This window comes from Dryobates pubescens, chromosome 11 (assembly GCF_014839835.1).
Source record: "Dryobates pubescens isolate bDryPub1 chromosome 11, bDryPub1.pri, whole genome shotgun sequence".
NCBI lineage: Eukaryota > Metazoa > Chordata > Aves > Piciformes > Picidae > Dryobates > Dryobates pubescens.
In genome coordinates, this window is record NC_071622.1 from 33,824,629 (window position 1) to 33,850,296 (window position 25,668).

General features: G+C 45.5%; 1 protein-coding gene across 2 annotated transcripts in view; it reads right to left on the bottom strand.

The window, feature by feature from the left end:
• The window catches only part of ZFYVE9 (zinc finger FYVE-type containing 9), a 77,471-nt gene that overhangs the window by 29,560 nt on the left and 22,243 nt on the right, over nt 1-25,668 (bottom strand). The window contains exons 2-8 of one of the 2 annotated variants that reach the window (XM_054165103.1): nt 23,645-23,749; nt 14,664-14,768; nt 11,864-13,926; nt 5,596-5,695; nt 1,931-2,107; nt 1,453-1,622; nt 680-803 (exon numbers count right to left, since the gene is read on the bottom strand). In XM_054165103.1, the coding sequence (XP_054021078.1) occupies nt 680-803; nt 1,453-1,622; nt 1,931-2,107; nt 5,596-5,695; nt 11,864-13,926; nt 14,664-14,733 (2,704 nt within the window). In that variant the 5' untranslated portion in view covers nt 14,734-14,768; nt 23,645-23,749. The remainder of the gene's footprint in view (nt 1-679; nt 804-1,452; nt 1,623-1,930; nt 2,108-5,595; nt 5,696-11,863; nt 13,927-14,663; nt 14,769-23,644; nt 23,750-25,668) is intronic. The other variant, XM_054165102.1, reaches the window with a different exon arrangement.

Consider the following 25,668-nt stretch of genomic DNA (forward strand, 5'->3'; position numbering starts at 1 on the left):
CTGCTCAGAGTTTGGGTTTGACACTACCCTGAAAGGAAAGGCTACTTCCAGCTTAACATCTTTCAGCAAAAACAGGGAAAAAAGGAAAAGTGACAGAATAAATGAATCCCAGCAGTGTGTTAAAGGATGTCAGGGATCTGACTGGGGAGAGCAGCTTGCAGGTAAACAAATATCTACAGTGGTTTAATCATAAAAGGCAGGGCCTCATTTTCTGACTTCTCTGGCCACTAAAAGCTTCACTGTGGGCCACCACATGCAGCAGTGCTGTCGAGTGCAGTGCTTGGGGATGCCTCACACTGGGCAAGTGTTCCAAGAGAGTTTCATAAGGCAAACATGAATATTCATAAGGCTAATTAAAATGTCTCTCAGTATGAAACACTCCCCACAGTCTTATTAGTGAAGACACCAGCAGGTATTCCTGGACCAAAGGGACATCTTCTTCTTGCTTTGTGTTTTACTTCTTACAGTTAATTCCCTTGCAAGATGAGGTTCTTCCTGGATGCTGATCCAGGATCAAAGATGTAAATGTGTGTCACAACATTTGGTCACAAGGCCTTCCCATGGGTTTCTACAAGCACTCAGCACCTTGCCAGCACCTTACTTCTAAACTAACCACAGAAACTCTTAGGTTGATTGCAACCAGTGAACATAAATGTTAGCTGCCAAATGATATCCTCACCTCCTTTTACTCCAGTGGAGATGAGAATTGGAGGAAGACCATCTTCAGGAATTAGATTCATTGCACTGCCAACAGGACTGCCAACCTGAGTTATGTTTCCCGAGAACACAGACGCATTATCAGTCTAGGAGAAGCGAACAGGAGAGGCCAGCATTACAAAACAGCAACGAGAAGAATGCAGGAGGTGGCTGAGCAGTTCACCAGGGGCAGGTAATGAGCCTGTGTCTGCTGGAGAACCAGAAGCACCAGGTAATTTGGCTCCTGAACAGCAGCTGACTGTGATAACAGGGACTGCATCTCCCTGCTCTGCCCCTTCCTTCACCATCGGTGATGCCTCAGCTCTGCACACACAGTGCATTAAACACTGCAAGATGATATCTGCACTTTCCTGCATGCATTGATTTATGAGATGTGTCAAAGTGTTTTTCTGCTTTGTGCCATGCCAGTCTCAGTGTTTCAGACTCCACACTGAGCAGGATTCCGCTCTTTAGAAGATGCACAACACAGACATCCTTCACATGCAGGCCGGGCAGCTGAACGCACGGAAGCCAGCTAGCGCTTCAACCACTGCTTAGTGCTCTTCCCCATCATTTCAGTTCCAACTCCATGGCTGTTCCACCTTGCAAGCCATAAAATAAGCAAGGCCACTTGCTGTCCAACACAGGAAGGCAAGCCTCACCATATTTCCCAGGCTGGTCTCACTGACATGCCCACAGAAGCTACCACACTATTTACAACCAAAGCAAGCGGGGAGCAGTGAAATACTTCCTTACTTCTGCTGATAAAGAGTTGTTTGCCACAGGCTTTGATGGATCATGGGACACTGCTAAGGTTCCTGTGGAAGTTGTCCCAGCCACTGTGAGTTTTGCTGCATCAGCAACTTCTCCATTGGGTAATATCCCATCAGCAAACCAAACACGCCTTTGCTCTCTAGGTTGAGCCACTGGAGAGAACACAAAGAAGAACAGAATTTAAGATCTCACAGCAGCATTGACTGGAAAATCTGAGTACAGAAGAAAGGCAAAATGGAAAATTATAAATAGAGGAATGCAGACTGAAAAAGGGACTTAGGATATCACCTAGTGCAGTCCCTGTGGCAGCACACCTGCTGAGAACAGTTTACTTGTGCTCATGTCCCTGCTGAGGACAGGAATATCACGTTATGGAGAGTACCTGGAATGGATGAAATGCAGATATTCTTTCCAACTTCTCACTACATGCAAACTGAAAGAAAAAAAGAAAGGCTCTGACCTTCTGCTCCAGGATGCTTTAGAACTCCCACAGGCACCATGACAGTGGGAGGTGGGGAGCTCAGGGCACCCGATGCCTGAGCCTGCTGCAGAGGAGGGATGGTAGAGCAGTATTCAGCAGGATTGTTAGGGTTAGGACTCTGGCTGGAGGCACTCATCATGTTCTCCCAGGCTTGAGCTAAAGCAAAGAAAGAAGAAATATGAGCACAAGGGAAGGTATCTAGCAGTCCAGAGCACTGCCTTAGGCTCTCACCTGCAGCAGGTTTGGAGCCTGCTGCCCTCCACAGACCATCTCTCCCCAGTTTACATCTCAGCAGGCTGCAACTCAGCAACAAAAGAAACAGCACAGGGCCTGTTCCCTAAAACCAGCTCACGGAGAGGTATGTTCTGAAAATCATGGCAGTACACTGTGACCTGAGGGATGCTTAGTTCCTCATGCTTCATGTTGCTGCCTCCTGATTCAACTGAGAACGCTCAGACCTCCTGTGTGTGCGTATCTGTCCCACTGTATGGACAGATGGACACTGCTATTACAAATGGTTTACAACCTACAGGACCTTCAAGCAGATTTATCTTCTGTATAGAGAAAAGGCTCCTTGTCTTTCTTCATAGCCAGAGCAGCTCAGGACAGACCACTAATTCTATTCTTAACTATAAAACAATCTTCCTACTGTTCATTCTGGAGGCAGGACTTGAGCCTTAATTCAATTGCCCAAAGAATAATACCTCAAACTTTTTTGTCAGCCCTCCCAGGGAAGTTCCTCCTCTGGCTCAGGATACAGACTGCATCTCCACAGCACTATTCCTTTTTCATCTGTAAGGAAGCATTGCAGCTATGCAAGGTACTAGAAAACTCCTCTGTGTGCTTGCACCTTCAGCCACATTAGTATGTTACCAAAAAAGGCATTTCTCTAGGCAAGCATAAACATCATGCCATCTAAGCTCCCAGAGCTGCTGGAAAGCCTGGACACATCAGGTACAGCTTTGGGTTCCTTTAGCTATAATTGTCAGAAAAACAAGGTGAAAATAACAAGACTAACTACATAAATAAATAAACAGATAAATAAACAACACAGAACACCCAAACAGAACACAAACTCTTCCTGCAAAACCAAGAGACTGAAATGCCTGACAGCTGAGAAGAGTAATTACATTGGAGTACTTTCATTCTGTATTCACTTAAGTGTATAGGTCAAGCACAGAGAGAAGGACTTCTTTAGCAGAAAAGTCCTAGCATGGGCAAAGAACATCTTTAAAGCCTTGTCTAAACCAAGTGCCAACTGAGCTGATCTACCAACTGAAAAGACAGTAAAAAGAGCATTGGGAAGTTATTAAACACACAGCTGGGCCACGGGAAAGCGACAGAAAATACACAACTGTCCCTCCCACCCCCAAGAAACCCAAACCAGACACCAAGCAACCAACTGAAATAAGTACTTCTAAACTGCAACTCCCCCTTCCCAGGCTGTGCCAAGATGAATGCTGAACCTGCTGCACTGAGTAGAGAACACTCGAAACTGTACTGACAAAAAAACTGCAGGGATGAGGAAGGATCAGATGTGATCAGGCTACAGGTTAAGTAAGCAGCAACCAAAAGCATCATCACAGAGCACTGCAGCAGGGGGAGAAACGAAGAACAGCCTGGGGCAAGTCCACCTAAGCAGGCAGGCAGCATTGCCCTGTAACAAAACAAGCAGTGGTGTCCCTGCTCACTGCTATTAATGTGCCCTTGTCCTGGCAACAGGACAGAAAGGCTTTTACAAGGAAATAATGACAATATAATCCATTTTGTGATGCCTTTTTACAAGAACACTTCTTGTTTCAACTGCAGTGTTTTTGGATTCTTCCCTCCCCCACATGAAAACAAATCCCCCTCAGCAGCAAAAGGAGCCAGCTGTGTTTTGCCAGGTGTAATTCCCTGCTCCTGCACCCTGAAGCGTGCTCCTTTCTCAGTCCTAAACCCAGTGCTTTAGCACCCCTTCAACAGCATCACCAGGAGTCAGCTTTCATTTCTGGGTATTACAACCTACAATTTCCTATCACCTTACACATTCAGCCTACAGCAACAAATTATTAATAAATATAACACTGCATACTATGTTTTATAATTGTTCCTGCTTCATAACAGAAACAGTCTACTAATTTTGGGTGCTCATCTCAAGCCTAAGCACTCAGTCACTCTCAAACAAACCTGCACAACACTGAAGAGAAAAATTAAGATAGGAGCTTCTTAGTGAGCTGCTCAATACACCAGCAGACCTTTCTGAAAGCAGCAGCCCAAGTAATCTACACTGTCACAATGACCTGGCCTGAACCAGAGTTTCCTGTTTCTTGCTTTAAACTTACAGCAGCAAGCTTGAAGAAAAGCCTCCGAAGTTAAACTCAGCATTCACAGCAGTGGAGACTCTGTGAGAACTGCTCAGTAGTTAATTATCAGGATAGTTATGGTAATGGTTAAAAGTCTGCATTCCCAAACCTGCATTTGTCTGCCTTCTCACTCTGCCTACTGCATGTCAGAGTGCACCTGTCAGACCTTTCCCAAAACCTCAGGTAACATCTGCCACCAAGTTTTGGTTACCCAGGTAATATATCTGAGACCACATCATCACCTAGCCAACTCTCCATTAATAAACCAAAGGCAGGGTGCCTGAAATTCTCCCCATGAGCCAGGTTTTCTCATGTTTTAAGCACTCACAAGGATCCTCTCTCAACTTAATCCAATTTTTCTACCTCCTCAATTCAAGACATAAAAAGTGAATGCTGAGTCTTTCAGCAACTGCTGTCTCAGTCTGATGGGCACAAGTCAGGTGGACAGTACCACCACCCAAAGGTTAACTGCCAGCACTGGAAGTTCTTGACATCTTCAGAGGTCTCAAGATGCAGTGGGAAGAATACTCTGCATCTGGCCACATTTATAACACATATCTGCAGTGCTACTACTAGAAAAGGGCAAAATACAGAAGAGCTTCTATGGCCCTTTGGTTAAAACCAGAGTCTTTTTTTTTACCACAAGAAGTAAGGTACCTTTGTTCTATTTCTTAACTTCATAACCACTTTTGAGCTCTCTCATGTGTCCTACCTTCACATCAGGCATCCATCCACTGACAGACTTTCCAGACTTTCCCAGAGCAATCACCCAAACTCAGCTGCCCACCTTTGTGGACAGGTTTCTAGAAACCACTTCCTACTCTAACACCAAGGAGTTAAGGAGGAAGAAGAGCTGGATCAGTTTGTGGAGTGTACTTCTCCAATTTCCTATAGCTTATCATCTACAAGAGGCACAACTGCATCGACTCTTCTCTTTGGCACCCAAGAGAGAAGCGTAATAGGTTGTGAAGCGCCAAAGGACAGAGACTAGGCTCCTGAATTAAAAGCAAAACGAACCAAAAAACTCCACCCCAACAACAAAAAGCCCCAAAAGAGAACCAAATCTACACACAAAACCCCCACAAAAGCAATCAGCTTCTGCAGTGCTGGTACACCACTCAAATGAAAGCTTCCCAAGGCCCTGCAGCCTTACCAGTTGTGCCTGCTGTTAATTGCATGCTGCTCTCCCAAGGGCCGTTGCTGGCTTGCAGTACTTACCCATACAAATGGGGCACTTGGATTTTGGTTTTTACAGCATCACTGCAGCTCAAGAGGAGGCCAGAGCCTCTCCACACTCACCATTCATCAGCACTGAATGGCAGATGACACACACTCTGGCTTCCTTTCGATCCATGTACAGCAGCTTGCACTTCAGGCTGCAGCACGCCGCGCAGAAAACCTGCAGCCAAAGGGGAGACAGCTTAGGTGGTGCTCACAAACGTGAGAGGAGCTGAGGAGTTCAGGCAAGAGACTGCCTGAAAGCCCTAGACACACAAACCCAGGAGATAAATGATCAGCCTTTTCCCATTAAAGCCATAGTGACTAACAGCTGCCCAGGCTGCCTTTCCCATAGCCCTGGTGAGGCAGTGCTGTGTGGAACACATGAAGGCACCTTGCCCTGATTCTGCACTGGAGTGGTTGTAGAAGCTGTTTGTCAGGAATGACAATGACAGAGTGAATTCCTACCACTTTTGCAACCCCTCACAGAATTACCAATGTGAGAATTAATGTCACTTCTGGTAAAAGCACAAGTACCTTCTAGACCCAGCTACGTTTAAAACTCTCTCTCCATAAGAGATTGCTGTGGCACAGATTAATGCCAACAGGTCACTTCTATCTGCAGCAGGGCAATTTGTCTCTATTAGCAACTGCAGCTATTTAATCTCTTCATATGCAAGAATCCTCAGCTGAGACTCAAATGTACAGTGATGTATCAGAATGCCTTAAGTGTTCAAAACACAAACCAAGGCATTCTAAACTTTTCAACAGCACTGAACTGCAAGGCAAGCCTGTTCCATTCTCATACCTGTGTAGACAGCCAACTTCTATCCAGGTGATTACAAACACTGCAGCATAACAACACTGGAGAGAAATCAAGAACTGCCTTTTACACACAGGGGCTGCTAAAGGGGGGCCCAGTGAAAAATCTCCCAGGGTTCAACCTGCTGCAAAGATGCAATTGCATCTCTAGTGCTTCTCACCTGAACCAGCTCTAGCAGTTCCCCAGGCCTGGGCAGGTAACAGTCTTGAAGTTTTAAAGGCCCGGCTGGATGTGGCTCTGAGCAACCTGCTCTAGTGTGAGGTGTCCCTGCCTATGGCAGGGGAGGTGGAAATAGATGATCCTTGAGATCCCTTCCAACCCTGACAATTCTATGATTCTATGAAGCTTCCTCCAGAGAAGCAAGACCATAGACCATAAGCATGGCTCGTGCACCCAAACAAACACTTGTATGCAGATGGGACCCTACAATAGCAGTGGCAGTCTCAAAACCCAGCAGAACACACAAACCAAGGGGCCTTAATGATGTCTTGTTTGTTTAAAACAACTCTTGTTTTCTGTGTTGTGTAAAGCCCCCCAGTGTTTCCCTAGAGCTGTGGTTTAAGTGAGGTGCAAACAGCGATGGAGGCTCACTTCATGAAGGAAGGAAAGCAGCTGCCTTGCTAACCAACAGCTTGGATAGCAAGAGAGGATTTCAAATTTTAATTATAGGAGGGTAATATAACTACAATTCACTACCCTCAAACCAGCACAGCCTCATCATCATCTGTAATGCTTCCTTAACCCAAAAAATTAGTCCATCATCACTGCAACAGTGGCATTTCTGTACCACAAATGAGAAACTGCAAGGGCTTACCTCCATTTAGGTAAGAGAATGCTAACTAAATATAGAACCATAGAGTTATATAACTGTCAGGGTTGGAAGGGACCTCAAGGATCATCTAGTTCTAACCCCCCTGCCATGGGCAGGCACACCTCACACTACAGCAGGTTGCTCACAGCCACATCCAGCCTGCCCTTCAAAACCTCCAGGGATGAGGCTTCCACCACCTCCCTGGGCAACCAGTTCCAGTGTCTCACCACCCTCATGGGGAAGAACTTCTTCCTAACATCCAACCTGAATCTACCCATTTCTAGTTTTGCTCCATTGCCCCCAGCCCTATCACTCCCTGACACCCTAAAAAGTCCCTCCCCAGCTTTCTTGTAGCCCCCTTCAGATACTGGAAGGTCACAATAAGGTCTCCTCAGAGCCTTCTCTCCAGACTGAACAACCCCAACTCAATCTCAGTCTGTCCTCACAGAAGAGGAGCTCCAGCCCTCTGATCACCCTCATGGCCCTTCTTTGGACTCAGGAGGAATGCAATCCAGCACAACTGACAACTCAGGCTTGTTATTACCAATCACCAAGTCATTCTCTCAGTATATCATGCTACTAAAAAATTAGCATGGCAGTGTCAAAGCAAGTTTATTTGAGTTTCTAGGGATTTCAGGTTCACTGGGAGTTGCTAAAGGAGCAGTTGCTAGGGGGGTTTGGTGGTGGGGTTTTTTTTTGTATGTGAGTAGAAAAATGTAGTTTGGGCTGTTGGTAACAAGGGGACATGCAAATTTGCTGGTTTTCCTATCGAGGATGATTGCTCCATCTGACAATGGAGGATACACAAATGCCTAAGATGAGAATTTATGAAAGTGTTCACACACATCCTTCAGTTTCTTAATTCAAAATTTACTGTAAGTGTACCACTTTCTACCACTCCCCTGAGGCTCCTATCTTCCATTAATTTTGCAATTATGATCCTCAAATTAAAAACTGAGACAGACTTCCCAGGTGCCACTCAACTATTTCTAAGTGCAGTTTTCATTCCCAAGTGAAGCAGATACATTTAGCCCTGCTGCAATGATTTCTCATGGTGATGATCAAAAATGCATTCCAAAACACTTAGTCCCATGACTTCCCCTAGAAGCAATTAATTGCAAGAGCTGAAGATACTGTCTCCCCACTTCTTTCAGTGAGACTCATTTAGTAGAAACAGAGTGGAAGCACCACTGGGACTCAGCAGTTAGCTGCACCACAGGCATGGTCAGCATGACTTGATCTGGGGGCACTTATCTTAACCAGAAAGCAAGAAAAGCCATGTCTCAAGCCATGGCAGCTCAGTTCATCACAGTTTGCCTGTCAAAGCCTTTGCTTCTTTCCTCCCAGACCTGGAACAAGACTCAAATGTTGCAGGAAGTGCTAAGTATTATTTCACTGCTTCATAGCTTTTATTAACAAGTGCCATTTATTAAACCAAACCAAACAAACAAACCCACCACAAAGCATGAAAAAGAAGAATTCTCTGCCACATCTTTTGACTGCACATAGAATCATTAGGCTTGGAAGGGACCTCAGGGATCATTCCGTTCCAAGCCCCTTGCCATGGGCAGGGACACCTCACATTAGATCAGACTGCTCACAGCCACATCCAGCCTGGCCTTAAAAACCTCCAGGGATGAGGCTTCTACCACCTCCCTGGGCAACCTGTTCCAGTGTCTCACCACCCTCATGGGGAAGAACTTCTTCCTAACATCCAATCTGAATCTAACCACTTCGAGTTTTGCTCCATTCCCCCCAGTCCTATCACTCCCTGACACCCTAAAAAGTCCCTCCCCAGCTTTCTTGTAGGCCCCCTTCAGATAATGGAAGACCACAATTAGGTCAACTTGCATAACAATGTGCAAATTTGGCCCAGTTAGCCAAAAACTAACTACCAAAAACTTCTAGACATGAGCCACTAGAGAATGATTCTAACACTCTGAGACTATTACACGCTAACATGCGATGTATTTTTCACACTGGAGAATTGTTTGCCTGCATGGCAAAGAGCTCTTTTATCTCACCCATTCCCCAAGTATCAATCAAACCAATGCTGGTTTTTCTTTTCAAGGCTTGGTTTCTGCAGTTTGGCAAAAGAAAATCACCTCCACCCTGCATTTTTCAGCCTTGCTCTCTCTCTATCATGTTTTATCCATTTGATTTACACACACTTTCGTTTTATGCTTCTCACTGGTGCAATTCAAGCCTTCAGTCATGACAATGAAGCAGTTAAATCCAAGCAATGAACTTGCTGGAAAGACAAAAATGAGTAGAAAACATTACTGTAAATGAAAACTGTGGTCAGATGTGTTGAACTCCTAAACACCTCAAAAAATGACCCAAATAACTGCAAGTGTAAGTTAATGGGTCAAAGCTGAAAGCAGAGGACATTCCTTTCCCTTATATGCCTTACAGATTCTCTTCAACTGCAACAAGAAAAAGATGGAGCCCTTTGCTATCAACCAAAAGGTACACAAAGTGTAGGCAAGTCCCTCATATGATGCTTATTGATCACCTCTGGTTACTAGCTCCACTGCAACCAGCCTGCGAGAGGATGGGCAGAAGCAAGCAACTGGAGGTCTTGGACCAGCGCACAAAAAATGTCAGCTTAGCTTTTAAAAGTGTCCTGGGAAAGGTTTTTCTGCATGTCTCAAAATCATACTGGAATCAAATCTACCTACCTGGTGTTGCAGTGAGGCCACTGAGCGCTGTGCATGTTGGTTGCTAAAGGGACGAGTAGGACACGTAGATGGTTCACTACAGCCTGCAGTTTCTGCAAGGCTGCTTCCTGGAGGAGTAAGTGTTTGAGCTTTCCAGATACATTTGCTTCTTTTGGTTTCTTTCTTCCCTGAACTCTTCTGGCAGTACTCAGGGGGTCTTTCAATCAGCTTCAGAAACCTTTGGATAGGGCCTAAATGGTGGGACACTGGATCAGGTTGTCCAGGGAGGTGGTGGAGGCCCCATCGCAGGAGACATTCAAGGTCAAGCTGGACTGGGCTCTGAGGCACCTGAGCTAGTTGGGGATGTCCCTGCTCACTTCAGGGGCTTGGCCTAGATGACCTTTAAAGGCCCCTTCCAACCCCACGCATTTCATGATTCCAAATGAACCAAAGTTATTTTTATTTTAGTTTTCAGTGGAGTTTAGTATTTCTTTTCATCTGAAAAATATTCATGGCTATCTATTTGGCAAGAGTCTTCATGGGATCACAGGATGTTAGGGGTTGGAAGGGACCTCTGAAGATCGAGTCCAGCCAGAGCAGGACCACAGAATCTAGTGCAGGTTGCACAGGAATGCACCCAGACAAAGCTTGAAAGTCTCCAGAGGAGACTCCACAACCTCTGTGGGGAGCCTGTTCCAGTGCTGTGTGACCCTTACAGTAAAGAAGTCCTTCCTCATGTTGAGGTGGACCCTCCTGTGCTGTAAGTTGCATCCACTGCCCCACGCCCAGTCTATTTTTATCCAAGTTCCTACTTGCCATGTGCCACTGACTTGCATTTCAGTCACAAGACATTTAGCAACACTTTAGAAGCTGATAATTGACCACAAACTTGCCACAGTAGAATGTGTGTGTGTGTGAATAAAACTGCAGTAAGAGCCAACAATAAAATATTTCTCACACACCACAAGGGGATACAGAAATTAGGTTTGAGTCATCTTTGTTACGAAGCTTCTTGCCATGTGCCCAGACAGCAGGCTGCAGGTAATTCATTACAGAGGAGGTGTTTCCAGCAGCAAAATGTTATCTTCTTTAAAACAATGCAAGCAATGTGACAAAAGAAGATTCAAAGGCACCGAGTGGGTAAGGCACCTAAAGCAGCCTAAGGAAGGCCAGCAGCTCAGCAGCACACTTGCAGCTCATACCATTATGCTTCAGTGTCTCTAATGGCATATTGACCCCTAGAACAAGAAAGATCTTGGTATGCTGGAACATGTCCAGAGAAGGGTCAAGAGGATGATCAGAAGGCTGGAACTCCTCTTCTGTGAGGACAGACTGAAAGAGTTGGGGTTGTTCAGTCTGGAGAAGAGAAAGCTCCAGGCGACCTTATTGCGGCCTTCCAGTATCTGAAGGGGGCCTATAGGAAAGCTGGGGAGGGACTATTTAGGGTGTCAGGGAGTGATAGGACTGGGGGAAATGGATCTGAGCTGGAGGAGAGGAGATTCAGATTGGATGTTAGGAAGAAGTTCTTCCCCATGAGGATGGTGAGACACTGCAACAGGTTGCCCAGGGAAGTGGTGGAAGCCTCATCCCTGGAGGTTTTTAAGGCCAGGCTGGATGTGGCTGTGAGCAACCCGATCTAGTGCGAAGTGTGCCTGCCCATGGCAGGGGGGTTGAAATTGGATGATCCTTGAGGTCCCTTCCAACCCTGACAACCCTGTGATTCTGTGATTTCTGCAAACTGCTTTCCTGCACTTAGCCATTCTACAGCAGGAATTCAGTGCTGGTAACTGCTGCAATCAACACACACACTGCCAGCCCAGGCAGTAATTCATTCTGTTACACATAACAATTAATTATTCTCTACTAGAACTCTAAATAGATTAGAGCTGAGAAGCTGCTTTTTTCAATCCCTTCACAAGCCAGCCAGGAGTTTTTAGGAAGAGATGTCACAGGTAAGTACAACCAGTGGCTTAGGTTTTGTGCAGCATGAGACAAGAAAAAAAAAGGAAAAAATGGCAAAAGGTGTTTTGAGCTTACTCACAAAACTGAACTTACCTTCCCACAAGCTCTGCAGTGATGCCTTCTTTTGGTGAATGTAAATCTGGCCTCACATTTCATACAATTTGGTGCTTGAGAATCTGGAACCCAAACTGGAGCCACCTCACCCAAAGTCGTAAAAGGCTTTCTAGCTGGAGCTCCAAACTGACCAGCTCTGAGATCATTATCTGGACTATCTGGGGCTACTGCAAGGCACGGACTACTAGAGACTCCAGATTCATACTCTTCCAAATGTTCCCCATTAGTACCAGTAACAGAGGCATTTGAAGATATATCACCAGGGAACGCATCTGCTGCATCTCCTAATGTCTTACCAAAGACATTTTTGTTTTTGCTGCTACCTCCACAGTTTGGGGGAATGAGATCATTTTGTAAGTGGTCCACCAATGGCTTGGGAATCTGCAGTTTAAGATTGGTAGGCTGCTTAGGTCTCGCACCACCAAAAGGAACGCTCAGAGACTGAAGGTTAGTCACTGGCTTGGGTGAGTTTTGCCCTTGTGTGGATGAAACCTGACTACAAAGATTGTGTAAATAATTTTTCTTGATGTGGTCACCAGTGCTGTTTAAAATCAGCCCACTGCCATCAGTGGTCTCGTTTCCTCTCTGTTCATAAACATTCAGGTAACATTCTGACTTGCTCTCCTCTATCTCCTTCTCCTCTGTTACCGAGTCTTCCTTGGAGGGTAAAGTCTTTGGAACGTGAGCAACAGCCGGGTTCTGCATTCCATAGGAATCACAACCATTAGACAGAGAGCTTGCTGCTGATGTAGCCATTACATCAGAGAGACTAGACCCTTCAAGCTCATCTATACCAGTCCCTTTTAAGTCTATGCTTGCTTCCATCACCCCGTCTCCACCTTCTTTACTATTACTACATGCCTCAGCAGGCTGCTTTGTTTGCAGAAGGCTTTCATTCTCTCCCAGAGTTTGCTTACTATTCATCTCATTCAGCTTTGGCAGTTCCCAGCCAGCCATCTCCTGAGACTCAGGGCAACACTCCGACAGGCCAAGCGCTTCTCGTGTGCCAGGACTTTTATCCCATTCGGTGACTTCACTGCGGGTGGCACCAGCGTCCTCAGGGGCACAATGTTCTGCACCACGTTCCCTGTAACTGCCACCTCCAGCCAGGTCAGGCTGGCAGGTTTCGGTGAGCCCAGATGGCCTGCACTGTAACTGTGGGGCTGGCTCCTGCTCTGCATTGAGGCTTCCATTACTTGAAGCAGAAGAGCTGTTAGCTTCTGGCTCCATTCTGGGAGGAATGGCTTTACTAGGAACATTTTCAACCAACACACAATCTTCTTCCATTGAAACTGGTCTCTGCAAGAGAGTCACTGCATTAATCCCTGCAGTTGGAGCTTCTGGAAACAGTGAATCTTTGCTCACATTAAAATCATCCTTTAGGCGCGAGGAGGGGCATGCAAGGGGCAGGCTTTCCGAGGAAGCATTCATCGAAGGACCAACAGAGTCACCGTCAGCGCACGGCCTGGGCACTTGCTTCTCTGGAGCTCCATCCCTTTCTGTGGCTCCATTTACAGTCACGCCAAACTGGTCACTCTGTTGGTGTTCAGCATCCAGTGTAAAGCTAACGCTGTCCATCAGGGACTGGCCAGTGCAGTCCTTACAATCCAGCAGGTCGCTGCTCTGGAGCGCTCTGCTGTCACAGTTATGCATGACCGCCACCACCAGCACATTCTTCTCCTCTGGCAAACAAGCTACGCTCCCACATCTCTTTTCTCCTGCTTGCACAGCGTTACACTGCTCATCCCCAGCACTATTTCTTTTCATCAGCTGCTCGTCTGCCGCTGCCTGATCATCAATCCACATGACTGGGGTCTCTGGGCTTATGCTAAAATCCTTGCCATTAGCACAGTGATCCCCTCCTGCTGTTGGTGTAGTCACTGAAGGAGACAAGGAGAAAGACTTTCTTCTCTGTTGACATTCATTAGCAGCTGCAGCTTCAGTCACGCTGGCCACAGCCGGGTTAAATGGCAGGCGACGAGAAGGTGGATCTAGCATCTGACTCCACTTTGCACCCAGCAGTGTAGGTGAGACAGCAGCATCTGAAAAAGGGTTTAAAGAAGAGAATTCACTGCCCTAATCAAGTTACAGGTTCCACTAACTCTGTTGGATTAAATGCCCCAAATATACATGCAGAGAGATGTTCAAACATGAGCACAAGAGTAAAAACATATCTGCCACAACTAACATCTTTCATCAGTCACAGAGTCAGTGCACAATGCTCCTGGAACTTAAAAAGTGCAGAGCTACAAACAGTATCAGATTGATTTTGCACAAGCAACTTTCAGTTATTGATTAATATACTTTAGACACTGGAAATGCCTAAAGAGATGCCCACTGACAGAAAATGTTTGATACTTCAAATATGGTCAATTTCCATCATCTCATTTGTGACCGAGTAAAACATTTCTGTGCCTCAGCCTGCCAAAACTGCAAAGGAAGCTTAAAATAAGTTTGTGCTTGGTTTGTTCAAAATAAATGATCAAGACCTTGCCACTGAGATTAAGCTCCCCAAAACCTTTCTTTAAAAAGTGTATGAAGGATTTTGTATTAAGAGTGAGAAATGTTGAAACAGTAAACGAGATGAATGGAACCACAGGAGAACATTGCTGACAAACAGTGAAGACACGGCATGCAAAATTAACAGATGCTTGTTTGCAGGTTCTGAAGTTAATTTGCAACTCAAAACTCAGAAGGGTAGCACAGGACTCCCTCTTCAATGGTGTTCTGTGCAGAATACACCCAGCGTGCAGCTAGGAGCTTGTTCCAAATGACTCACCTTCGTTTTGCTCAAATTCATCTAAAACCTTGTCGAGATTATATGCCTCTGCTTGGAAATAGTTCTCCATTTGTCAGGGAGAGCCCACCAGATTCTTGTCTGAACCTGCCAGAGAACAAATTACAAGCAGTTATCTACCTTTCAGTCCGCAGCTTCCCACTCCATATTTCCCTGATTTAAGGGGACAAGAAGGCCATTGTAAATCAGATTGTAGATACATCACACACATAAATCACAGAGTCCATTCCGGGAACAAAACCTGCCTGCTCCAATTGGCTTCATTTGGAGTTAACAACATCCCCAAACTTTCTCTGCATTATATTACTACCACTCTCCCACACTGATGTGTCTAACCATGTGGTCAACATAACTGTAAGGGCGAAACTGCTCCAATGCCAGGCAGAAAATAGAGGACCAGAAGGCTCAGTGTTTGGACCCCTTCTGTATAACATCTTGATTGATGCGCTTGACAAAGACACAGAGTGTGTCGGCAGTAAGTGTGCAGATGATACCGAGTTAGGTGGCAGTGTTGATCTGCACCAGGGTAGGGAGGCTCTGCAAAGGGACTTGGATAGATTGGATCCATGGCCAATGTTAACAGGATGAGCTTCAACAAGGCCAAGTGCCAGGTCCTGCACTTGGGTCACAACAGCCCCAAGTAATGCTACAGGCTTGGGGCAGTGTGGCTGGAAAGCTGCCTGGCAGAAAGGGACCTGGGGATTCTAATGGACAAGCAAATGAACATGAGCCAGCAGTGTGGCCAAGAAAGCCAATGGCATCCTGGCTGGGATTAGAAATGCTGTGTCCAGCAGGAGCAGGGAGGGGATTGTCCCCTTGTACTCAGCTCTGGGGAGGCCACACCTCGAGTACTGTGTTCAGTTTTGGGCACCTCAATCCAAGAGAGATGTGGAAGCACTGAAGCCAGTGCAGAGGAGGGCAAGGAAGCTGGGGAAGGGCCTGGAGAATAAATCTGATGAAAAGCAACTGCAGGAGCTGAGGCTGCTTAGTTTGGAAAAGAGGAGGCTGAGGGGAGACCTCATTGCTGTCTACAACTACCTGAAAGGACCTTGTGGAGAGGCTGGTACTGGTCTCTTCTCACAGGTCATTAGTGACAGAACAAAAGGGAATGGCCTCAAGCTATGACTGGGGAGGTTTAGACTGGACATTAGGAAGAATTTTTTCCCAGCAAGAGTGGTCAGGGATTGGAACGTGCTGCCCAGGGAGGTGGTGGAGTCCCCAAGCCTGGATGTGTTTAAAGGTGGTTTGGATGTGGTGCTTGAGGATCTGGTTTAGGGGTGAACTTTTAGAGTAGGGTTCTGGGTTGGACTTGGTGATCCTGAGGGTCTTTTCCAACCTGAATGTTTCTGTGATGGCCAACTGACGATCCAACAGTCTGGCCTTCAGTTCCACGCTACCAACAATTAGCTCATGCAGCTTTGAACACGTTTTTCAAAGTCTCCATGCTTCTGAATTTTTAATGTATACCAGGCTAGCAGGATTCTCTGTCACTCCTCATTTCCCAGAGATGCTTCAAAGATTCATACTTGTAAAATTGTTAAGGGACTTAATGGGTGTTACTTGAATTGTGCTAGTGCTTAAGATGCCTGCTTTAATAATCCTTGTTTCCCTGAAAGGCAGCCACTGGAAATCTAGCAAAGTACACAGAAGTAAATAGTCTCATCAAAACATAATAGTTTCAGGCTAGAAGAAGAAAAAAATATTACAAGGCAGAAAAAAAAAAAAACCAAACAAAACTGAACAACTGAAGTCATTAAGTAACTTCCTAAACTTCACATACTGAGCAAACCTTTTCCCCCCAGCAGTAGATGGTCTTCTTGCTCCCAAAGGCTCATCCCAACAGGACACATTGATTCTTTTTTCAGAAGTATCCTCTACCAGTGGAGACATTTTCACTGAGGAAGGTGTGCCATACCCCACACACCACATGGGGAGACCTCGACTGGGTCTGCTCTCTGAACACTACCCAACGCAGCTTCATTCTTTTCAGAGTTGTGAAATAAGGAAATGAGCGAGAAGAGGGTAGGAACTTTGTACCTTGTAGGGAAGTGCCTTAGACCTGACAGCTAGACTCCAGCTCACACTACAGATACAACAGGCACAGGAAACAAAGCCACTGGAGGTAGTTTCCAGTTTCAAACTATACTTTAACGTTACCCCCAGAGTATCTAGAATTGAGCAAAACACCAACCAGTTTTATTTCAATCACTACAACCTTAGACACAGTCAGTGTGGGCAATCACTGCCACCTTAGACACAGTCAGTGTGGGCAATCACCACAGCTAGGTCACTGGCACAAAAAGGTCATGCAAGGAAGTATCACAGAATGGAGAGTTCCAAGTTTTTGAGACCAACCTTGAACTTGATAGATGTTTCTTTTAGAATGTGACCACGTTACAACACAAACACATTGCTATTTAATAGAACAAATTTAATTGTGTTTTAAAGATACATAAAAACACAAATGTGAAAGAAAATTACAGTAACAGCAACTCAGAAACTGCAGGAAGCCCATTTGTCACCTTACTGACCCTCAGGTTTGTCCTCCATTCAGCATGCAGCTTTTCCTGCAAGGAAACCCATGACTGGCCATGAAGCTGCCTCTGTACAGAGATGCAGGGATGGCAGAGATGGAAGAGCTGCCCACCTTGAGCAAAGGATGCATTTCAGAGAGCTAAACAAGCTAAACATTTGACATTCTCTACTAAAAGCCAGTTTCTGACCTCTAACTGTGTCAGCATATTCTTTGATCCCTTAGATACCTACTGTAGAGCCTTCCTGAGCTACCCAACATGCCCACCAAGTCACTGTATTAAAAACCTTTTATCCAATGTCAACTGAAGCCACTGCACTTAGCATGCATACTGCAGTTAGACCAAATGATTTTACAAGCAGATGCTTCTCCTCAGAAATTCCAAAAACTAAAGTAATTCAAACTACATCCAAACTGCAAGAGTCTGGAGGTTCTTTTGTCCCTTTCTCTCCACCCCACTTCAACTCCTTACTAGGAAGCATCTTCACCAGCTTAGTAAATATCAAATATTGAAAAGTTCATTAGAATCTGTCCAAATTAATCACAGAATTACTGAGGCTGGAAAAGACCTCTGAGATCATCAAGTCCAGCCTAGGACCTAACACCAACAGAGCAGCTAAACCAGGTCACCAAGTGCCACATCCAAGCTTTTCTTAAAGACCTCCAGGGATGGCAACTCCACCACCCCCCTGGGCAGTCCATCCCAGTGCCTAATCAGCCTTTCTGTCAGGAAGTGCATCCTAATATCCAACCTAAACCTCCCCTGGCACAGCTTCACACCCTGCCATCTTGTCCTGTCCCAAGTTGCCTGGGAGAAAAGCCTGACCCCCACTTGACTACAACTTCCTTTTATGTAGTTGTAAAGATTGATAAGGTCCCCCCTGAGTTTCCTTTTTTCCAGGCTGAACACCTCCAGCTCCCTCAGCCTCTCCTCATCAGACTTTCCCTCCAGCCCCCTCACCAGTCTGGTTGCTTCATACTTCATTTTTTCTCTTTCCATTCAGAGTTCTAAGTATCAACCAAAACTAACTCACCACAGTAAGCCTCCTTTGTACAGAATTCCACATCCATCTATCATGCATTTAATTTACATTATAATGACCACATTCCAATCAAACAAACCATTGATGCTGCTGTGAATATCTACCCCTAGGCAAAGTCCTACTACTAAGGTTAATGATGCAAAGAGTATTTTTCAGTGGAGCCCTGCAAGACTGGAAAGTGTCACAGAAGGCACCACGCTCAGATTTCCATGCACTATCACAGCAAGAGAGGGCATCCATTCAAGGCACTCCCTAGGACATAAACACAGGCTCTGCAGTATGGCCAGCCCCAAAGAAATAGGCTACAAGCATTGATTTTTTTTTTGTTTGCTTATTTTAGAGAGGATAATGATTACTGACAAGCAAGCTGATGGGGAAGGAATACTGTGCTGATTATATCATTGCTGAAACATGCCCACCCAAAGACAGCAGTGTCAGAAGCTCATAATAAATAGAAGCATTTATATTGACTTTAGTCAGACTTGGGCTTTGAAATCTGACATTACCTACCACTTTATGACATTAGAAAAATATTAATATTCAGATTCAGGAGACTACATGTTTAAAAGTAACAAGGGCACACAAAGAAGACCTATTCCCTTAGAGTTCCAATGTAGTTAGCACTTCATAGCATCTCTAGGCAAATCTTCTTTTATTAACATCTCTATTATCTAGTGTTATCTAGTCTCTCTGGAGACTTTCAAGACCCATCTGGGTGTCCCTGTGCAACCTGCACTAGATTATATAGTCCTGCTCTGGCAGGGTTGTTGGACTTGATGATCCCTGAGACCGGTCCCAGGGATCAGTACTGGGACCAATCTTTGTTGGTGACCTGGACAGTGGCATTGAGGCACCCTCAGCAAGTTTGCTGATGACACCAAGCTGTGTGGTGCAGCAGACACGCTGCAGGGAATGGATCCATCCAGAGGGACCTTGGCAGGCTGGAGAGGTGAACCCATGACAACTTCATGAGTTTCAACAAGACCAGCATTCAACATGACCTGCATCTAGGCCGGGGCAATCCCAAGCACTGATACAGGCTAGGCAGGCACTGGCTTGAGAGCAGCCCTGAAGAGAAGGACTTGGGGGTGCTGGTGGATGAGAAGCTCAACATGAGCCAGCAGTGTGCACTTGCAGCCCAGAAAGCCAACCACATCCTGGGCTGCATCAAGAGAAGTGTGGCCAGCAGGGCAAGGGAGGTGGTTCTCTCCTTCTACTCCACTCTGGTGAGACCCCATCTGGAGTACTGTGTCCAGTTCTGGAGTTCCTATTACAGGAAGGATCTGGTACTGCAACGTGTCCAGAGAAGGGCCACAAGGATGATCAGAGGGCTGGAGCTCCTCTCCTATGACAACAGACTGAGAGAGTTGAGGCTGTCCAGTCTGGAGAAGAGAGGAGAACTTATTGTGGCCTTCCAGTATCTGAAGGGGGCTACAAGAAAGCTAGGGAGGGACTTTTTAGGGAGTCAGGGAGTGATAGGACTAGGGGGAATAGAACAAAACTAGAAATGGGTAGATTCAGATTGGATGCTAGGAAGTTCTTCCTCATGAGGGTGGTGAGACATTGGAACAGGCTGCCCAGGGAGGTGGTGGAAGCCTCATCCCTGGAGGTTTTGAAGGCCAGGCTGGATGTGGCTGTGAGCAACCTGCTGTAGTGTGAGTGTCCCTGCCCATGGCAGGGGGCTTGGAATTAGATGATCCTTGAGGTCCCTTCCAACCCTGACAATTCTATGATCTTGGAGGTCCCCTCCAACCCCTAACATCCTGTGATCCTTTAATACATGTGAGTTAAAATTTGGTCCAATATGAAAGAAGGGTTTTTTTCCATAGTCCTTAAAACTCTGAGTAGAGAGAATAATGTGTATGGAACTGTATGTACCCATAGGAATTCTGCAGCTCCACTACTGGTGCACAAACATGCAGACCAAGAGGTGCTCAAAACCCAAGCAGAAGGCAGAGAAGACCCTTTTATGTCATCGCTGTTGTGTCACTCGCGGATGCACCAGGATATACAGAGCATCTTTTAACTCACTGTTGCTAAGCTGACAGCCACTCCAAAGGAGATCTCACTACCTCTGCAACTGCCTCTTGCAGGTCAGCCGCAACTCTTCAGGTCTAACATCTCAAATTATTATTAGCATTCTATAAAAGCACACAACAACTTGCCCAAGCTCTTCCAGAAGCTTCTGTCCAAGGGCAAAACACACTGCCAAACCCACAGAAGTCCTTGCTGCTCTCTCCCTGATGGAGAAGGAGGACAAGGACTCACATTCCTAACAGATACCCGCAACACTTCTTGACCAGTACGTTGTCAGCAACTCCTATTTTTTGCCAGTTTGATCTAATTCTTCAGTTTTGCATAGGCAGCAACTCAAGAGCAACACAGAAAACAGAAAATGCTCTGACACAGCATGCTGCCATAATCAGGTAGCTGCTTTCCTCGTGGTTTAGAAGTTAATTTTGAGTATTTTTGTGACACATTCAACAAGAGCAAAGAGCACATTCAAAGAGCAACATCCTGGAGAATAAATCTGATGAAGAGCAACTGAAGGAGCTGGGGATAGTTAGCTTGAAAAAGAGGAGGCTGAGGGGAGACCTCATTACTCTCTACAACTACCTGAGAGGACATTGTGGAGAGGCTGGTGCTGGTCTCTTCTCATAGGTCATTGGTGACAGAACAAGAGGGAATGGCCTCAAGCTGTGACCGGGGAGATTTAGACTGAACATTAGGAAGACTTTTTTCCCAGCAAGAGTGGCCAGGGATTGGAATGTGCTGCCCAGGGAGGTGCTGAGTCACCAAGCCTGGATGTGTTTAAAGGTGGTTTGGATGTGGTGCTTGGGGCTATGGTTTAGGGGTGAACCTTGTAGAGTAGGGTTGTGGGTTGGACTTGGTGATCCTGAGGGTCTTTTCCAACGTGAATGTTTCTGTGATTCCTTTATAAGACTCTGGAAGCTTAGATTGGAACTCACAGGTACCACTATAAAAGCTTCAAATAGCTTTAGAATTATTCTAGTCCCAAACTTCCCCTTGGTACAAATGTTGAAAAGACAATTTTACAGGATCCTCAATATTGGTGATTTTTTTTCTTAGTGTTGTTCGACTATTTCGGGTCCCAGCCTAGAGAGAAGCTGATGAGCAAACACACAACTTAAACCCTGAAAAAGTGACACTATCACCATGAGCAAATGAGGAATATATTTCAGTGGTGAGCTCAGCTGCATGCTGCCAAAAAGGAGATACTCTCCACATTATTATATCGGGATAGACAACACGAAGTAGAGGACACTGTGCCAGTGCAATGAAAAGGAGACATAAATCACCAATCCAGCAAAAAGCACAGGATACTTTCTAGAAAATGCAATTCTCCCTGCAAAGATTTGGCAGAAAAGAGCAATTAAGCCCACATTAAATAGCAAATGATTTGTCTGATTTAAAAAAGGAAATGAAAAGAACACACAATGGCTCTCACTGGTACAGTAAGCCCAGAACCCAAGATCCCCTGTCAGCCGTTGCAGAGTCCCCTCCTGTCTTTCATGGCCAAAAGCTACTGAAAACATGCAGCCTGTCAGTCAGATTGTTCTCATATGTGATCATGTGTCATCCAGAAACTGTGATTTAGTTATCAATTTCTTCATGCAACAGCCCAGACTTATGATCTTCATGTCTAAATCTTAAGAACTTACATTTCATCAAGCTTACAGGCTCTCATCTCCCCTGATGTCTAAATATAAAGGTCCATGTACCAGAATGTGTCATGTGCATCCAGAATTACTATCCTAGTCATCATAGCATTCAAACATGAGACAAACTTGACAGTAGGAGACAAAAGAAGGGTGGAAAAGCCTTCCTCAGAATTAGATTATATTCTGAACAGGCTTAACCTTGGAGACTGCCTGTCAAGACAGCTCAGATATCCCACATGCCAGCTTCTTCTTGGAAACTGAGCGCACAAAGCAGCAAGACTCAAGATTTGGTTTGGTCTCTACAACAAGGAATTACCTAACACACTGCCTAGCCCATGTCTGGGGTTAAACTACAGCAGCTACTCTGTCACCCCACAACCCCTCCCCAGCTGAGAAGGGGAACAGGGAAAGGGAGAGAAGACCCCTGGGGTGAAATGAAACAGATTTAATGAAGCAGTCAAACTAACACCAATGCCAGCACAAAGCATCCAAAGTTATACTCAGCCCAGCAAAGGTACTGTGGTCACAGGTAACAGCAGTTCAGTCCTCAAGAGCAGAGGGGCAGAGTCAGGAGCCCAAGCAGGAAACCCCAGGCAGGAGGCTCCTCATCCTCAGCAAAGCTCTCGCTTTCCAGTGAGCATGAAATGTACAGCCTGGGATACACACCTGTAGCCAGCTCGGGTCAGCTGCCTTGGCTGACCAGAAACTGCTAACAGCCTGCAGCCCATGGCTGGCCTAGGATTCTGTCCTAGCAAAACCAGGACACCCATGATCTTCTGCACTGCACATCCCAAACCACCCTCATGATTTTTTCATCACTTGAGCTGACAGCTTGAAGTCTTTCAAAACCCCCTACAGTGGGTGACCACTAAAAGGCTATACTAATACATAAAATGCTCCAATTAAAACACTCTAATAAAAAAAAATGCACCAAAAGGAAGCACACAACAATTAGCCTCGTAGCAAAGGCCTAAAAACCAGCATGAAGATCTCAGGACTTTTTGTCATGTTGTCCCAAGCAGCCTGCTCTTTCAGTATGAAAGTGTGAAGAGACACATCAGTGAAGTCTCACTGAACAAAACACTCAAGTAGTATCACCACAAATAGATCTGAAAGACTCCCAAGATGAAAGTCACAAGGGACATGATCAAACTGAAAACCAAACATTGCTCATTCATCCTGATTAAAAAAAAATCAGGCATCCAGAAAATGTCATTTTCCCACAGCATGACAAGGTGGAATGACCTATCAAATGGACAAATTAATTTATTAGCTCTGGTGCTCCTGAGGCTTTCCTTCAGCCTCGAGATACGATGGTAAAGTCCACACACAGCTCCAGCTCCTTTTAGAGGTGTTTGTACTATTTGCCCCTGGGAGGAAGAAGTTAAGCACCTCTGCTGCAATGACTAGCTTGTTCAGTGCTGTCAACTGATGATGAGATCTGCCTACAGCACAGACTGAGGAGGAGAGTCTGCACTTCCCCCCTCCCTCAAACCAAATAAGACATCTTTGCTCTGAAGCAAGGCAATTGCTCTCTATAAAGACCAAACCACCAAAATGCTCAAAATACTCCACCAGCTCCCATACATCTGCATCCCTAGGTGTATGAATACAGCTGCATATTCATAAGCACACATAACAGCCCATGCATTGCAAGTGCATACCCCTGAATCATTACATTCTAAAGCAGAACTTGCCTCTTACCTTTTTCTCTTACACATATGTTAAGAAACGAATGACCCTGTGCCTACTCATGATGACTGAAGCACAACCAGCCAGTTCTGCTGAATCAGAGTGTTCTACTTGATCCTAGAAAGAAAATATAAACATGTATTTTATGATTGATAATCCTGCCACGAACCATGGGTTTTTTCAGCACATGACTGCAGCTAGCACAGGCACACTTGGCAAGCGCTGCAAGCCTTCCAAACCATTCGGATTGCATTTGCAGCTTTAAATTTGGGGATCTGTGCACTACTCCAACACTCTGGTGAGAAGAAGCTGATGATAAAACCCCACATTGCTATCTACCTACCACTATTCTCCATTTAACTGTAAACCCACAGAGTAAGGCAGCAACTCCAGCTGTCCTTGTATTCCTGATGACTTTGACTGTAACAATTTATAAAACTAGCCTCTGAAGTTAATTATATTACACTACAACAAGCCCTCCAAAAAGGAAGAGCTAGCAGCTTTGATACTCAACAAAAATTCACAGCCTTCTGCATTCTGCAAACTTCATTCAGCAGCTTCCCACTGATTTTGTTACAGCTGAATAACTGGGTTTGTCTTTTAATTATTTCCCCTACAGTCCCTTCAGTTCCTTCAAAACCACAATGGCATCAACCTTCAACAGCTGGCAGGACCCAAGGGAAAAATAAAAAAATACAGGAAGAAATTGTCTTCCTCTAACTACAGCACTTCTGTAGGTCAGGTGGGGGTACTGGTCGATGGTAGGCTGAACAGGAGCCTGCAGTGTGCCCAGGCAGCCAAGAGGGCCAATGGCATCCTGGCCTGCATCAGGAACAGTGTGGCCAGCAGGAGCAGGGAGGTCATTCTGCAGTACTGTGTCCAGTTCTGGGCCCCTCAGTTTAGGAAGGAGGTTGACTTGCTGGAACGTGTCCAGAGAAGGGCAACAAAGCTGGGGAGGGGTTTGGAACACAGCCCTGTGAGGAGGGGCTGAGGGAGCTGGGGTTGCTTAGCCTGGAGAAGAGGAGGCTCAGGGGAGACCTTCTTGCTATCTACAACTACCTGAAAGGAGGTTGTAGACAGGCAGAGGCTGGTCTCTTCTCCCAGGCAACCAACACCAGAACAAGAGGACACAGTCTCAAGCTGCACCAGGGGAGGTTCAGACTGGATGTTAGGAAGAAATTCTACACAGAGAGAGTGATTGCCCATTGGAATGGGCTGCCCGGGGAGGTGGTAGAGTCACCATCATTGGAAGTGTTCAGGAGACTTGATGGGGTGCTTGGTGCCATGGGTTAGTTGATTAGGTGGTGTTGGATGATAGGTTGGATGTGATGATATTGAAGGTCTCTTCCAACCTGGTCTATTCCATTCCATTCCATTCCATTCCAATTTCCATAGGCTGCATCCCAGCATTCAACATAGCTCAAAAAAATCCACCACAACCATGAGAAGAGAGACTAGTTTATGACAAACAGTGCAGCAAGGTCAAGGAGTGAGGCAAGTTAAATTCATGTTTTAAGGTATTTGACCTCTTAGGCAGGTGAGACACTCACTGGTATTTTGAAGGCAGCAGCAGCAGCATATTTTAGAAAAGAATCTTCAAATTTGAGCAAAATGAATAGAGCTAAAAAAAAACCTCAAACAACAAACCACCAGCTCTCCATGCCCGAAAGCATACTCAGTGCTACACCGCCATTCTACCAGGGTTGTTTATTATTCTTTTCAGAAATAAGCTACAGCAATAATTCCAGGAAACTAATGAACTGAACAGTAGCACTCTTGGTGGTACTATTTCCAAACTCAGAACAACATCCTACAGCTTTGTATGCCAACAGAGCTGTTCCTGTACACAAGCAGAATTTCTGATGCATGTCTGTTTCTACCTCTACAAGTTCAGAGGAATTTGGGCTATTTTGAAACAGTAAAAACTGTTATACTACAGAGTTCTTCAGATATGTTTCATGTGCATGCAAAAATGCAGGTGAGGAAAATTTAATTCCACCAAAAGGTTTTAGTCTTAAGAGCTTTTTCAAAGGGAT